The following is a 16,123-nucleotide window of genomic DNA, read 5'->3' on the forward strand; positions in this document are numbered from 1 at the left end:
GTGCCAGGAGTATCAAGAAAAAGAAGCTAGTTTAGTAAAAATTTAATGTAAAATAAATAATTTTTATTATAAGATTGAGAACTGGCACTGATACAAATTATTTTGCTTTCAGATCAAATCTGCATTATAGAAAGTTGTCTCTGGCTACTCTAAAAGACTGGAGGAAGCAAGAGTAAATATCACAAAGGCAGGTGTAGGAGATTCCTATTACCTTGACACCCCTCTCCTACTAGGCCTCAGTACTGGGATGCAGAGTTGAGGAAAAGTGGTCTTGCTATGTTATTATCCAGCAGTGGGATTGATGCATTTCAGCATATTTTCTGATCCATGACCTGGTATCTAGTTTTGTTTGTGATCTTAAAATATTCTGATTTATTTGTCTCTTCCTTTCAATACCTTTTAAGCTCTATGTAGCACACTGAAAAATACATGTGAAACAGTATTTATTGAATAAGCAAATGGATGAATGTGCTTTTCCTAATGGATTGCACTTTCTGGGCCTAAATTTGCTAGAACCTACAGCATATTTTAGATATTAATTTTGTCCCCTAAGATGCCATCAGTACAGTGAGACTTGGCTACAAAATTAGTTCTCATTGTTCCATCAACTATTCTAAAGTACCTCTCTTGTTACTTGTTTTGATTTGAAGTGCCAATGTGACTTGTGTTTAAAACAACCTGACTCTTCACATTTCTTCATAAATATTATATAACTATACTTTAACACCACCATTATGTAACACTTTACATTTCTATAAGAATTATTATTACAGTAAGATATGTCCATCTACCTATCTTAGCCATCTGCTTATCTTTAAAACACAGCATTGCACACTACTTCTTGCTCTTCCTAATAATTTGTTTGCCTATGATTATGTAATAAAAACATTCTATACATGATATGTGCAAAATAATTCTATAGAGGTACCATTATGTATATTGATTTATTGATGCTGTACATGTGAAATTATCAATTGGAATATATGTTATAGAAAGTACAAAATGCTATTAATCTCACATATACTATGAGCTCAAATAAGAACCATGGTAATGATGTGCGCTTCTGCATTACCTAAGCTGCTTATACCCACTGCACTCCAGTAATTTAAAATAGTTATGCTTATTTAAATCTAATTTTACACCATAAATGTATTTCTAGACTGAATTATTTATGTCTCTGTTCACAAACAACATTTAAATACATTATACGGTAAAGTTAGAAGAGAATATGCATATGAACTATCATTTCATTAGTAATACTTATATAAGGTATTCACGGTAAAAGTAGGAGTCTCATTATATTTATCTTCTTTGTCATTTCTCCAAGAATTTAGCCATGAAAAATGTAAATAAGCTGTCAGTCTACTAACAATATTTAAAAATAATGATTGCAAGTTTGTGATTCTAAAAGTATACAAGTAGAAATATAGTAAAATATGTTTCCGCATTTTATCCAAAAAGTAGCTTAAGTTTGAAAAGAACCTGTTCACTAAAAGTTATCTCTTGCCATTGGCCTTATCCTCAGTAAAAATAATCATATACCATTAAGAATTAATAGTATAAAATATTTTACTACCTTTCTCCCACTTATAACCATGAGTATCAAGGATGTGTTTATTTTTTAATATCAAGTGAAAAATTGTTTTGGTCATCAGTGTAATCCACCAAATGTTTTGTTCTTCCAGGTATAATTCAGGACACTGTTTTCCCACCCTCATAATGCTTTCTGTGGCCATGTGCCTGTATATCATATCAAAGTCTGAATGAAAGAGAATTAAATTACTTGCAGATGGATTTTTAAGAACTAGAGAACAATGTACTATTCCAGCTTTTTTTCCACTTTCTTCATGGAGAACAGTAGTGCTCATATTGAAGCTTATCTGTCATCCTGGGTTTCCTGGTAGTGATATCATGGAATTGTCATGGACATGGAGAAGGGTATAGGAGGGTAAATGGTGAAGGGTACAGACTTGACTTGGATAGTGAACACACGATATAATGTACAGATGATATGTTGTGGAATTGTGTATCAGAAACCTCTATAATTTTTGTTAATTAGTGTCACCCTAATAAATTCAATAAAAAGGAAAAAAGGCATCATGGTACTAAGTCACTGAGTTTTGAAGTTACTTGTTACAAAGAAATATTTATCTCAGTTCATTAAAAAATTAACCTCAATATTCCCTCTTCTCACTTCCCCATATATCATCATGCATCCTTACCCAATAGGAGATATCATCATGAGCTTTTCTAACTCTCAAATTCTTACTGCACACGATACAATAGTTCTAAGTGATGCACAGTCATGAAAGAGAACTTAGGTATAACTATGCCAGAAAATGTTGGGGTTGTTGAACCAAACTGAAGCCATGGTACATTCCCACTTTAGTTTCTATGCATCTGGCCATTTAAGAAGAGTTACAAGAAGACTCATATTTTCCCCACACAACATAATTATAAATTATGCAGTTCTAATAATCTGTCTTTCATTAAGAAATGTATGGCATAAAACAAATAAGTCCATATTCATCTTTGAGAGTTTGAAGGGAGTAATAGCACAAGCATGACAGCATGAAGTAACACAAATAAAGTCATTACAAAAAAAGAATTAACATCCATTAATTTAATAAATTACTTACAATTGTATCATAACCAATTTTTAAAAACATATTCAAAAGAAATTTAAAGATCGCTTTAGGATTCTGTGAAAACATGAAGAGCTTTATATATATTTATTAGTTGAAGAAACAGAAGAAAGGAAAAGAAGGAAAGGAAGGGAAAACAAAATAAGGAAAGTGTATGTGTGAGAGAGAGAGAAAGAGCATGAGAGAGGAGCAGCTGTAGGAGTTGAATTTACCTTTTCTAAATTATAATCTTTACAATTAGGCATCAGTGTAATTTGCACTGTATCTATCACTGTAGCAGTGCCCTTGAGGTCTTACCGTTCCACATAATCTAGTAACCGGGAACAGTGATTTGAGGCAGGAGCATCATGACCTCCTACTGCATAAAGAAAACCATCACATGTGGCTACTCCAACACCACCTCTTCTCTTACACATTGGAGCACACATGTTCCACTTATTTGTATGAGGATCATAATACTCCATTGAACTCAAACATGAACTTCCATCACGACCTCCAACCGAATACAACCTAAAAAACAAAATTGGAAAAACATGATTTAATCATATAGTATGGATGACAAAATGTAGAAAAGTCCTTTAAAAATAAATTTTAATTGCAGTGTGAGCTTCAAATATATTTGAAGTACATTACCTCACATGGAAATTTTTGTTAAAGGTACTAAGTAACTGTGCATGCCGAGAGTTCATATCATTCTAATATGCAGTACACCAGATAAAATTAAAACAACTACAATTTCCTACATTATTTCTAGAATGTTACTTAGCTTTAAACTGCTTATGACATAATTAACTATGTTAACATTAATTTTTAAAATATTGAGAAATCTACTTAAAATATAAAATAAGAGACATGTACTTCTAATTTTTTTTTAAAATGGCCACAATCAAAAGAAAACTGATGATCTTATTTGATCAGCAGTTAATTTGCACTAGCAAATAAATCATGCCCACTTCTTGTATTCATTCTGTCCCCACAGTTTAGGATGCTGAATAAATGAAATATCTAAATAAATATTGTCATAGATCAACTTCCTTAATCAGCGCTTACACTGTAACAAATGTGTCACATAGATAAACAAGACTTTACAAGAAAAGAGGGTGCAGAGATGTTAGTCTGATTGAATATTGCTGAAACTTACCAGTACACTCATTTTCCTAATGAAAAGAATGCTACATTCCTAATGAAAAGTAAGCTACAAAAGTATGCCAGGAAAATAAGTACTAAAGCCTTAACGTTACTTAAATCATTGGAAATACTCTATTTCTAATAAAATAGATTTGTCTGTTTGATCATAGCCATGAAAATTTCACCACACTGAGGTACAGTTGCATTTATCTAGTCATTCATTCAAAACGTATTCTTGAATACCTACTTTGTAGCACATTATCTGAAGGGTTTTTTTTTATTGTTGTTCAATTATAGCTGTCCCAGTTTTTCCCCATTGTTCTCCCATACCCCACCTTCCCCCTCCCACAGTCCATCCCCGCCTTGTTGTGCATGTCCATGGGTCATTTATACTTGCTTTTTAACTAGACTCTTCCCTTTCTTTCCCCCCTTATCCCTTTCCCCACTCCCTTCTGGTGCCTCAGTCTGTTCCTTGTTTCCATGCCTCTGGTTCTATTTTGCTTGTTTGTTTGTTTCATTCATTAAGTTCCACTTATAGGTCAGACAATATGGTATTTTGTTGGGAACCGCCCTGACTGGTATCAGAAGCTGAAACCCCCGCCTAGGCTAAGGCTAAGGGAACACCCTTGGAACCGTAAGCCAGCAAGGAGACAAAAGCTTATCTTCCTGGCAGGAATGCTGCTTCTGCTGCTTTATTTATAACTGAACCCCCCAAAGTTTGGTCGGTTAGCCAAAGAGGGGTAAGATTCCCCACGGTGGGAACGACCTAAGACAGGCACGATCACTTTGGGAGGCCCCCCAAAAGAAGGACTTGGGGGGCTGCAGCAAAAGGGGGTGATGGACCCTCGCTCCTCGGCTTTGACATAGCCTGAGTTCTCAGCGTCTGAGAAAAAACCTCCTTGTCTCCCAGTTGCCTTAGTTCCCTTGCTCCACCTAAGCCTGAAACAATGACAGGGTGGTGCAGCTCGGTACTGAGAAGTGCGGATTCCCCAGGGTGATCAGGCCTAAGAAAGAACATGTAAATTACTGTGAAACCTTCTTTGTTTAGAATGCTCTCAGTTGAATGAGAAGGGTCTTAGGAGGAAGTTAGTTTGTTCCTCAGTCTTACAGCTCTTTGACCCCCGACTCAATAGACTGGCAGAGTTCTTTGTTTTCTATGGTTCCTTACTTCCCCCAATGAGTACTGTACTTTACCTGAATTATTATGCAGAATGAGCCCAATAAAAGCAGGTATGGACTGTAAATCGGCGCGCTCCCCACTAGGGGGGGTTGCCATTTCGTCCCTACTTCCCCACAGAAACTAGTCTGTCTCTGTGCATGTGTGTTTTTTCTCGTGTGTTTATCGTGGAGCCATCCACAGCGTTCCGTGGTCACTGCTGGCCGGTGACCCACGCACAACAGTATTTATCTTTTGCTGCTTGGCTTATTTCACTTAGCATAATGCTCTCCAGTTCAATCCATGCAGTTGTGAAGGGTAGGAGTTCCTTCTTTCCTTCTGCTGCATAGTAATCCATTATGTAAATATACCACATTTTTTTGATTCACTCACTTACTGATAGGCACTTAGGCTGTTTCCAGCACTTGGTTATTGTACATAATGTTGCTATGAACACTGGGCGCATAGTTTCTTTTGGATTAGTGTTCCAGGATTCAAAGGGTACAATCCCAATAGTGGCATTGCTGGATCAAAAGGCAGTTCCATTTTTAATTTTTTAAATGATTTTATTTATTTATTTTTAGAGGGGAACAGAGAGAGTGACAGAAACATCAATGTGTGGTTGCCTCTCATGCACCCCCTGGAAGCGGGGGATCTGGCCCACAACCCAAGCATGTGCCCTGGCTGGGAATTGAACTGGTGACCCTTTGGTTCACAGCCTATGCTCAATCCATGAAACTATACCAACCAGGGCTCCATTTTTAATTTATGAGGAAATTCCATACTGCTTCCCACAGTGGTTGCAGCAGTCTGCATTCCAACCAACAGTGCACTAGGGTCCACTTTTCTCCACAACCTTGCCAGCATTTATTGTTTGTTGATGTATTAATGATGACCATTCTGAATGGTGTGATGCATTATCTCATTGTGGTTTTAATTTGCATCTCTCTGATGGCTAGTGATGTTGAGCATTTTTTCATATGTCTCTGGGCCTTCTTTATGTCCTCCTTGGAGAAGTGTCTATTCAGGTTCTTTGCCCATTTTTTAATTGGATTGTTTATTTTCTTGGCTTGAGTAATGTGAGTTATTTATGTATATTTGGAAATCAAACCCTTGTCTGAGACATCATTGGCAAATATGTTTTCCCATATGGTTAGTTCCCTTTCCATTTTGATGACATTTTCTTTAGTTGTGCAGAGGCTTTTTAATTTGATGTAGTCCCATTTGTTTATTCTTTCCTTTATGTCCCTTGCCCTAGAGGATGTACGAATGAAAATATTGCTGCATGGGATATTTGAATTTTTCCTGCCTATTTTTCTTCTAGGACATATATGGTGTTGTGATTTATGTTTAAGCCTTTTATAAAGTTTTGCAGACATATCCATGAACAAAATAGGAAAAAATCTGCACTTAATTCTTCTGGAGCAAGGGATAGACATGATATACAAAATAAACATATACACTACTTTTTAATTTATTTATTTATTATTTTTTTAAATTTTTCAAGTACAGTTGTCTCCATTTCCCCCTCACCACTTCCCTCCTCCCCACTCATTCTCACCCCTACCCTCAATCCTCCTCCCACTTGTGGCTTTGTCCATGGGTCCTTTATAGAAGTTCCTTGATGACCCTTGCCTCTTTACTCCTAGTTATTCCCTCCACTCTGGTTACTATCAGTTTGTTCTTTATTTCAATACCTCTAGTTATATTTTGCTTGCTTATATGCTTTGTTGATTAGGTCCCACCTATAGGTGAGATCATATGGTATTTGCCTTTCGCCACCTGGCTTATTTCACTTAGCATTGTGCTCTCCATATTCATCTATGCAGCCACGAAGGGTAGGAGCTCCTTCTTTCATTCTACTGTGTAGTATTCCATTGTGTAAATGTAACATAGTCCCCCCCCCCCAGAAATAAACCCAAGTCTCTATGGTCAATTAATATTCAAAAAAGGGGGCAGAAGCATAAAACGGAGTAATAAATAATAGCCTCTTCAACAAATGCTATTGGGAGATCTGGACAGCTACATGCAAAAATATGAAAGTCGACCACCAGCTTACACCATACATAAGTATATATACTTCTTAATAAAGTGCTAAGTGCTGCAGATACAGAACAGGGAATTGTGGGCAGGAGTGCAACTGGTAAGGGGGAGGCATTGTTATAACAATTTTAAATGTATGACTAGAAAATGTATGTCTCGCTGAGAAGATGATGTTTTTTGAAGATGTTAGTGGTTAGAGGTGAATTCAGAAATATCTGTGGGAAAAGATGTAAGGGAGATGGAGTAGGTCAGCACAAAGTTCCAGGAGTGGCATGGGAGCTGGAGTGGCTGGAACGCACATTGAGGGTGGTATGGCAGACAAGGTGAGAGGCGGGGTGCAGGGTGAACCTCATACAGGTATTTGCAGACATTCACTCCGAGTGAAACAGGAAGCCATAGACATTTTTTGAGCAGAAGGGTGATATGACTTGTGTTTTAATAAGGTTAGATATGAAATGTTTGCCTTACTAGTGGACATTATGCTTAATATAATGATAAAAAGACTTAATTCTATACTTTTCCATTTATACATGAATACACAAGAGGACATTATTGCTTAGCATATCAAGTAATTCAGGTTTTATTTATGTTTGCATTCTAGTATCCTTTAATAACTAAAATATGATAGTTAAACTGATTCAAAGCCTGGAGGCTTTTTAAAAAGCTGTTTATATTCCTCTTTGTGCTTGTCATGATGAAGTGTTTCTGATTGCCCAAGTGTGAGGCTTACGGATATCCCTGTTTGCTTGGTTACTCACAAGTTGTTTGTCAGCTCTCAGTCTTGCAACGTATTGGTATTAACCAATAGGAGCAGTTGAAGACAAGTTTTGTACAATTCTCCTTGCAAAGGCACTCAGGAGTCTTTATCTTCCTAAATACTGTATGAAATTTGAACTTCATTTATTTGTTTTATTTAAACTGAAGATCTAACTCAAAAGAAGTATGCTATAATCTTGATGCGTTATTAAAATTTAACTAATTTTTTGGAGGAATTTTGCTTATTGGGTATGTTCATATGAAGTACATAGTTTATGTGTAAGAAAACTATCCCCTTCTTTGGTCTATTATTTTAAAGAAATTATTGACTTTAAGCTGCTCTATAAATTTATATATATTACTATGATAAATTATAATATTGTGCCCTGGCTGGTGTAGCTCAGTGGATTGAGCACAGGCTGCAAACCAAAGCATCGCAGGTGCAATTCCCAGTCAGGGCACATGCCTGTGTTGCAGGCCATAACCCCCAGCAACTGTACATTGATGTATCTCTCTTTCTTCCTCCCTTCCCTCTCTAAAAATAAATAAATCAATAAATCTTATTTAAAAAAATATAGTATTGTTTTATCTGAATTCAGGGTTGCTGATAGTACATTATTTTTATGCAATAATATATCATACATTTTCTTTTTCTGAAATTATTAAAAATGCTAACTTATATAAATATATAGTTATAGTTGAATGTCTATAAAATTTAATAATAATAAAACATATTGCCTACATTACAGAAGTCAAATATCAAGCCTATTAGAATCAATTATTTGGAAATTAAATGTTCCTGTAAAATTCACATTCCCTCATCGATTCTTTAACATAATTACATATATTATAAACCACTATTCATTGAGTCTCTATTCTTTGTGAACCCTTGCTAATAAAATATAATAACAGTGATTATACCAGGGAGAAATTCATATAATGTCTTAATAGCAGTGACCTAACATATGACAATTCCTTTTGTAAAATAGGTGTTTGATATATGTATCATAGTTGTTATTTCATAAATTACTTACTAAACCTAAGCTAGCTTATCTGTGGTTTCTATTATTTGATACACATCCCTTTTAATGCCCTTCATAGTATTAGATAATCTGCAGATAGTGTTAAAATTATTGTAATTTTAATAAACAATATAAATTAATGCTTAATATTAGGGGAAATTAGTTGAAAAGAATAAATATACTAAATTTTCCCTCAGGAACAAGCTGTGCAAAAGAAATGAGAAAATTGTAATTTATGAGAAAGATACACTAGTGTTCTTTAGAACTGCTTTATGGATCCATTGTTGAAATGAATAAACATATTTCAATACTTAAAAAAGATTTTGAAATTTGTGTACTTTACAAATATGCATTTATTACCCATTATCTATAATCCACTTATTTTGAAATATAAATTTGCTAAATGACTAAGAATTAGAATGTAAAAATAAATCACATCAATAATAATAACTAATACTATAATTGCTATGAAGTTATAAAGTAATCAAGGGATATAAACAATATATTTAAGCAGTTAGAATAAATGCTGGAGGACAATTTCCAAAACTTCATGGGCAATTACCAAAGGTTACCTTCTCTGATCTCCCCTCACAATCTATTTAATTATAGTTTAGATTGATTCCCTTGCTTTGTTTGCCTACAATTACAGATTAGATGTTGAGAGTCTGAAGAGCAGAGGAGTCTGTGCCCTGACAACACAGGAAGTGACAGCTGACAGTTTCACAGTGAGAAAGGAAATGTGACATTTCAACTTAATGTTGAAAGATGAGTAGAAATTTGAAAGGTGAAGAAGTAAGGGAAAGCATTACATACAGGGAAAGCGTTATGAGTAAAGACAAGGGGCCTGAAAGGTCAGAGCAGGTGATAAATAAAGAGTGGCAGGTACGTCATATTGATGGAAGAGTCAGTGGCACAGGAGGGGAAAGGAGAGATGCAGCCAGTAGAATGAAAAAATTAGATGAACAATAAAGAGGGCTGTGTCTCGTGATCGAGTTGGAATCTCATTCCGAGGCAATGAGAAAAGGACCAAAAACAGCCAATTGTTCTTAGAATCATCAAGGTCATAGCTCAGTTGTTGCACATATTCTCCAGTATTCCCTTGCAAGCTAAACACTGGCAGGAGATCAGAAGTATTCCTGACTTAAGTAAACTCTTCTAGAATGTTGTTGCGAATGTCAGGAATCTGTCTTCCCTACTACTTTCCCTAACATGCGTTTATTCAGCATGTAGGTGAGTTTTACTTCAAGTTTAGCAACCAGGTCTCAGTGTTTTTAAATCTAGTTGCCATGTGCCCATCTAAGTGAGTGTCACATATTTACTATTCTGATAAGTACAAAATAGCAGTTGCAAGAAATAAATATTGTATTATTTAGGATATGGGTTCTAATGTGTGTAAAGTGGCTTTGAAGGCATTGAGACCCAGGCTGTTTCCCACTTTTAACTATATCATATGTAAAGTATGACCCTTTGTCATGAACTTGAGGAGTCTGAAATTTAACCCTGCTTGGAAGCTAAAAAATTAGCTTATCACAGTTCATAGATGCTGCAAGAAGACACCAGAGCTCTGGGTCAGAGAAAAATTACTTTATTACTCACAGTACAATAGGCAGTATTAGCTTTATGTTCATATTGCTTCTTCTTGCCTGCCCACCAAGTCCCACCAGAGTGATATAGAGAGACTCAGGTAAATGCTGCACATTCAGTAGGTTTTTCTCACCTTTGAGGGTCATTGGGTTTAGGAAATGCTTATTCTTTAAAAGAGGGTATCAACAACCTACCAAACATTTGCTCTGAAGGGAGACATTATTATACCAGTCAAGTAACAAATCTGTTCTGCACCCCAAAGACAGTGTTTCTGCCTTCCAAAGCTGTTTGATTTACAAATATTCTTAACAAGATAGTTGTAAAAAGGTTGCCAATACTTCTAGTGTGGAAAATGTGCAGTAATGCTAAAACCACAAAGTAGAATTGTCTCCAAACCCCCTTGTCCCAGTGCCCTAAGGTAGCCCTTGCTCTCACAGCCAAAGCTCAAATAGCAGGATGAAAGGAAAGTGGAAGGTGGAGCACATCCTCTGCTTTTAACATTTCATCTTCTAAGTATCACAACTCACTTCTTATGTTTCACTGGCTAAAACTTAGTCACATGGCAATGCCTAAGTGGTAAGGTGCTGAAAAATGTTCTTATTTTAAGTGACCATGGGTCTACCTAACAATTGGAGTTTATATTGTCATGTGAAATGCATGCATGAATATTAGGAGACATTTTGAAGTTTCTGACACGGCAATACATCTTTTCCATTCTTGTGCCATTGTGCATTCTACCTTAGGTGTCATTTCACTGCAAAGGCTAGGTTACTGCTCCTTCATCTCTCAATTAATTCAACTGTGTCTCTACTAGAAAGTGTTTCCTGATCCTACTTTGTTCTCTGCAGGAAATTTAATGTTATTTACAGTCTGTATCCTAGGCAAAATTATCTCATATTTGCCATACTTTAACAATAGTGCATATTCCATGGATGGCTATGAAAGTGCTTCCAGTATCCCTATCTAAATGTTTTAAGGTTTTGCTGATTAGCATGTGATACTGATTATGATTTTGATTCATAATATGGCTTACCCAGAGATATGTTCAGGTATCCTCTCCTTTGAATAATAAGATGTAACAATTTTACAACTCCCACTGTAGAAAATCTTTGAAGCAACTCCCTGGATCCATAACCCTGTTTGATCCTTTGTGTCCCAGTCAGTGGGGAACTCTTTAATTTGATCCCAAAAGAAGACTTGTCAAAAGATCCTGCTATCAGAATACTCCATCGCCTGCCTTCCAGTGACCTTTTTCATGAGAGGTCCTTATAAAAGAGCCTTACAGTACAGTGAGTGGGTTGTGAGTGAGCTTACAGCAGGTTGTATGACTGCTTTTGTTCCTTATTACTAAGAAATGTTGGTACATGGGGTAAACTCAGTCTGAGACTTGTTCACATTAAAGTATGGCTAGTATGCAAGATTGTGAGTTGAAGTTTTATAGAACATACTTTTATTTATTAGAATGTGTCCATGTCTCCTACAGGAATATCTGAATTTTAAATATGCAAATTAGTTTGGGTCAATTAATAACATCCAAATCTTGGTAGATTTCAACAACTTCAACCTGGTAGAAATGGTCACTTCTATTCTTAATCCCTCTATCTTTCCTTGCCAATTCACACTCTACCACTATTAAAATTCTGCATTTTCTTCCTTGTTGTTTTCTGTTTCTCTTTAATATTATGTAAGCTCTCTGAAGTCAGATTTGATTATTTTCTTTAATATATCATGGTGGCCAGTATGTGCTTGTAATTTTAAAAATAAAATTAATAAAGTACTGGTTTTCAGTTCTAGAAAATGGGTGATTATAGAACTTACTAAAAAAATGTACCTAAGTTCCAGTGAAATAAGATTTTGACAAATAGCACAAGGAATGGAAAGATTAAATTTAAATGTGTGAATTTTAAAAGTGTTCATAGAAAAGTACAGATTATACTATGCTTTATATCAGTGGTGTCCAACTCATGGTGTGTGGGCAGTAGGTGGCCCAAAATGACTATGAATTCTGTCCAACACAAAATCGTAAATTTACTTAAAACATTATGAGATTTAATTGTGATTACATGTCACAATGTACTTAATGTGTGACTCAAGACAATGCTTCTTGTTCCAGTGTGGTCCAGAGATGCCAAAAGTTTGGACACCCCTGCTTTAGATGATGGAAAATATTATAAATGATCTTATTTACATAAAAGAAAAAATTAATATATATTTAATATTTCCTGACACTGTTCTCAAGTCTAATAACCTCTATCGTATTGGTACTGATTTTGTCACATGGAATGTCATCCTCATAAAGAACATGAGTTGTTTTAGGCTATCACTGTAGAAGGTTGCCAAATGTCCCCAAAGATCAGGCAAAAACCTGAGGCGAGAACCTAAGTTATTAAGAAAAAAACAGTGGAAAGAAAATTAAAGCAGTGGTGGGTATATGAAGAGGCAAAGAGATAGGAACAATCAAACCATGTTCGGGGAATTGGAGTGATTCAGTACGTCTGTGACGTAGGGTGACAGGAAGGCCAGGGAAAACATGAAGATGGGAGAAGACAGGAGAGTTCTAAATCATAAAAGACATGGCATCCCAGACTGTGGAGTCCCGTGTTCGCTGTGCTCATTCGGGAGACCAAAATGAATTGTCTGTTTTTGCTTACACATTCTAGTACTGAGACATGATTTATCAAATAATCCCCTTTGAACCACTAGAACACATTTTAGCAATCTACTATTGTGATGAGATTTCTTTGAACAATTATAAATTATTCTTCAACCAGTGATTTTTATAAAATTGAAATGCAACCATGTCACTGCCTTGTTTTAACCTTTGCAATATCTTTACTTTAGCCAAGTTGTGGTAAAACCAGAGGCCTGCTTATTTATATCCAATCTCTTAGGGCCACTCCTGGTTATTACATTTCAGCCAAACTCAATTTTTCCTCCATTTATGTGCATTTCACACTCAACAACTTCACACAAATTGTTCCTTCTCATTACAGTATTTCCCCACTTTCTGGAAATCTGTTCAATCAATCAAGTCCCAACTTAAAAGTCATTGTTTTCCAGGAGGCAAATTACAAAACTCCTGAACCTATTAGTGGTTCCAAACTCAGCAAAATAGACATTTCATTTTTTTAAATGTGTGAATCTAAGGTAATATCAATTTAATATAAATTACTTACTAATCAAATAAAAGCTTATATAAAATCTGGAGTTACATCTTTAAGAAAAAAGTGCCAGCCCTGGCTGGCGTAGCTCAGTGGATTGAGCACGGGCTACGAATCAAAGTGTCGCAGGTTTGATTCCCAGTCAGGGTACATGCCTGGGTTGCAGGCCATGACTCCCAGCAACCGCACATTGATGTTTCTCTCTCTCTCTTTTTCTCCCTTCCCTCTCTGAAAATAAATAAATAAATAAAAATTCTTAAAAAAAAGTAAAAAAAAGAGAAAAGTGCCAAAGTTTGAATACAAAAATAGAAGCAGCATCTTGGAAACCACCAAAAAAGTGATGGGCTTTAAGACTCAGGTTAGCTCCTGTGCTCGATAGCAGGATGTACTAGAGAAAACCACAGACATTGACACCTGTTCATGGGACTCTTCAAGGTGCATAGACTTCCAGCTGCAATAGCCGAAATTGCACCTTGCAGAAATTACAACTCCTCCGTGAATATTATTGACATGAGATTTTGAAAGAATGAGTGAATCTGTTTTGAATGGAGTCATGAAATTAACTCAGTTGTTTTTGTCTTTTTGTAGAATCTCTAGGGGCAATAGAACACATTTATTAAATTTCAAGCTCTTTATGGATATGCTCAGACAGTATCAGGATTGCTTTATGAACTAACTCAGGGATAAAGATAAATGAACAAGAAAGAACTTTTAGGTATAAAGTATAGTTTGAAAGAATCAAGCTAAAGCAGAAAGCACAGAAGGAACACAGAGAGAACCACTAGTGAAGATATTCAGGGAGTCTGAGGTTTTATATGGCCAATCTCCACATTACAATGTCTGTTCACTGTTTTGTTGTGTGCTCTTTATTCATCAGGTAAGTCTGTGGCTGTGGTGGCACAAGATGGCATATCTGCTACTTAGTTTAATATGTCTTATTGGAAGTCTGACCAAAATATTTTATGAAATTGATATAATCATGCTCCTAAATTTATCAGAATACATGCATTAATTTCAAGCCATAAATTAATTTTTTGTTCTTCCACAACAAATGGTATCATAAGTAATCTAAATTCAAGAGGTTTGGTCACTGGTTTTATTAGCTTTAATTGGAAAATTATTCAGATGATATTCAGAGAAGCAACAGTCAGGTTAGAATGACACATTAGTGAGATGTGAGAATAATATAAGAGGGGAAAGACATGTCAGTAGAGATGAGAAAAAAAACAACTGCCAGAGGGTAACGTTGAAACAAATTTTTGCCATGGGTCTAAAGTGAAATGTCACCATGTAGTGCTTATGTTTCTCTCTGAGTTAAACAGAAAAAGCAACAAGACATTAGTAGACGGTCATTAAACCACTGAATTCTGAGGCCATTAAATCACACCTGTGTGGGGAGAGATATCCCAAATGAAAGCTGTACTATTTTGTTTTAAAGGAGAAATATTAATTGAAGTAAATGTTTCATAGTTTAAAATATTTCATAGAATAGGATTAAACTTTGGGAAAATGCTCAATTAAAAGAGTGAAAATTTTAGGACACTTCAGGTCAAGAAGGAGGTGTAGGTAAAGAAAGCTCACCTCCCCACATAATCATATCAAAATTACAACTAAATTACAGACCAATGATCACCCAGAACTATCAGAAATTAAGTTGAATGGAAGTCTAATAACTATGGAACTAAAGAAACTATTTAAATCCAGAAGAGTAGGTGATGCAGAAAAACGGACACACAGAACAGGTGGGTCTCCACACCCATGTGTTGTGGATAAAAATTTGGCGAGAATATCTCAGGAGTGAGGGGTCTCAGCCCCATACCAGGCCCTCAAACCCAAGGTTCCAGTGCCAGGAAGATAAGCTTCCACAACTTCTGTCTATAAAAACAAGCAGGATTTGAGCTGGTAAAAACAACAACAACAACAACAACAACAACAACAACAACAACAACAACAACAAAACAACCTACTGTACTCTCTGATGGTTCCTCTTAAAGTGCCCAAGCTGGATTTACTCAGACCCACTCCTTCTGAGCTCCAGCACCACCAGGGTAGCAGTTGAAGGGCACCAGTGGCATACAGGAAAGAACTGAAGTGTCTGGCATCAGAGTGAGAGCTGGGGGACAGCTCTTTGCTAGACAAAAAGGCAGATAGAGGCCATTGTGCTTTTCCTGAGCCCGCCCTCACCACAGAACCATAAAACATGCAGGCACAAGACATATCTGAGACTCATCAACCTGTCTTATACTGTTTGCCCTGCCTTGGTATTTACCAGAGGCTCTGCCCCACCTAAATTAACAGACCATCCCCCAGCCCTCCTACCTCTGGCTAAGCAGCCTCAGACCCAGCACTAACAACACTCAGCTTTGGATTATAGTTTTGCTCCTTCTGGGATCCCACTCCAAGCTCAGCACAAGTATCAGATATCTTCAGATTTCTTCATAGCTCATGCTGCATGGCCCCACCCAGAACAGAGGTGGTGGCTGACCTTTACCCGCACCACCCAGAGCCTACACACCCAGTAGACAACTACAAACCACATTGGAGCACCACCACCTGTCCCTGGTCACAGCCAGTCCCTGAAGCTGACTGGCCTGGATGAATCCCTCTCATTGATCTGCTAAAAGTAAC

The 16,123-nt window shown here is 36.4% G+C and overlaps 1 protein-coding gene across 2 annotated transcripts in view; it reads right to left on the reverse strand.

The window, feature by feature from the left end:
- Positions 1 to 16,123, reverse strand: part of KLHL1 (kelch like family member 1) — a 340,886-nt gene that overhangs the window by 12,559 nt on the left and 312,204 nt on the right. For both annotated transcript variants that reach the window (XM_045839157.1, XM_045839156.1), the window contains one exon: positions 2,943 to 3,155. In XM_045839157.1, coding sequence (XP_045695113.1) covers positions 2,943 to 3,155 — 213 coding nt within the window. The remainder of the gene's footprint in view (positions 1 to 2,942; positions 3,156 to 16,123) is intronic.

This window comes from Phyllostomus hastatus, unplaced genomic scaffold (genome assembly GCF_019186645.2).
Source record: "Phyllostomus hastatus isolate PE091 unplaced genomic scaffold, TTU_PhHast_1.1 phas_contig_29, whole genome shotgun sequence".
NCBI classification, from domain to species: domain Eukaryota; kingdom Metazoa; phylum Chordata; class Mammalia; order Chiroptera; family Phyllostomidae; genus Phyllostomus; species Phyllostomus hastatus.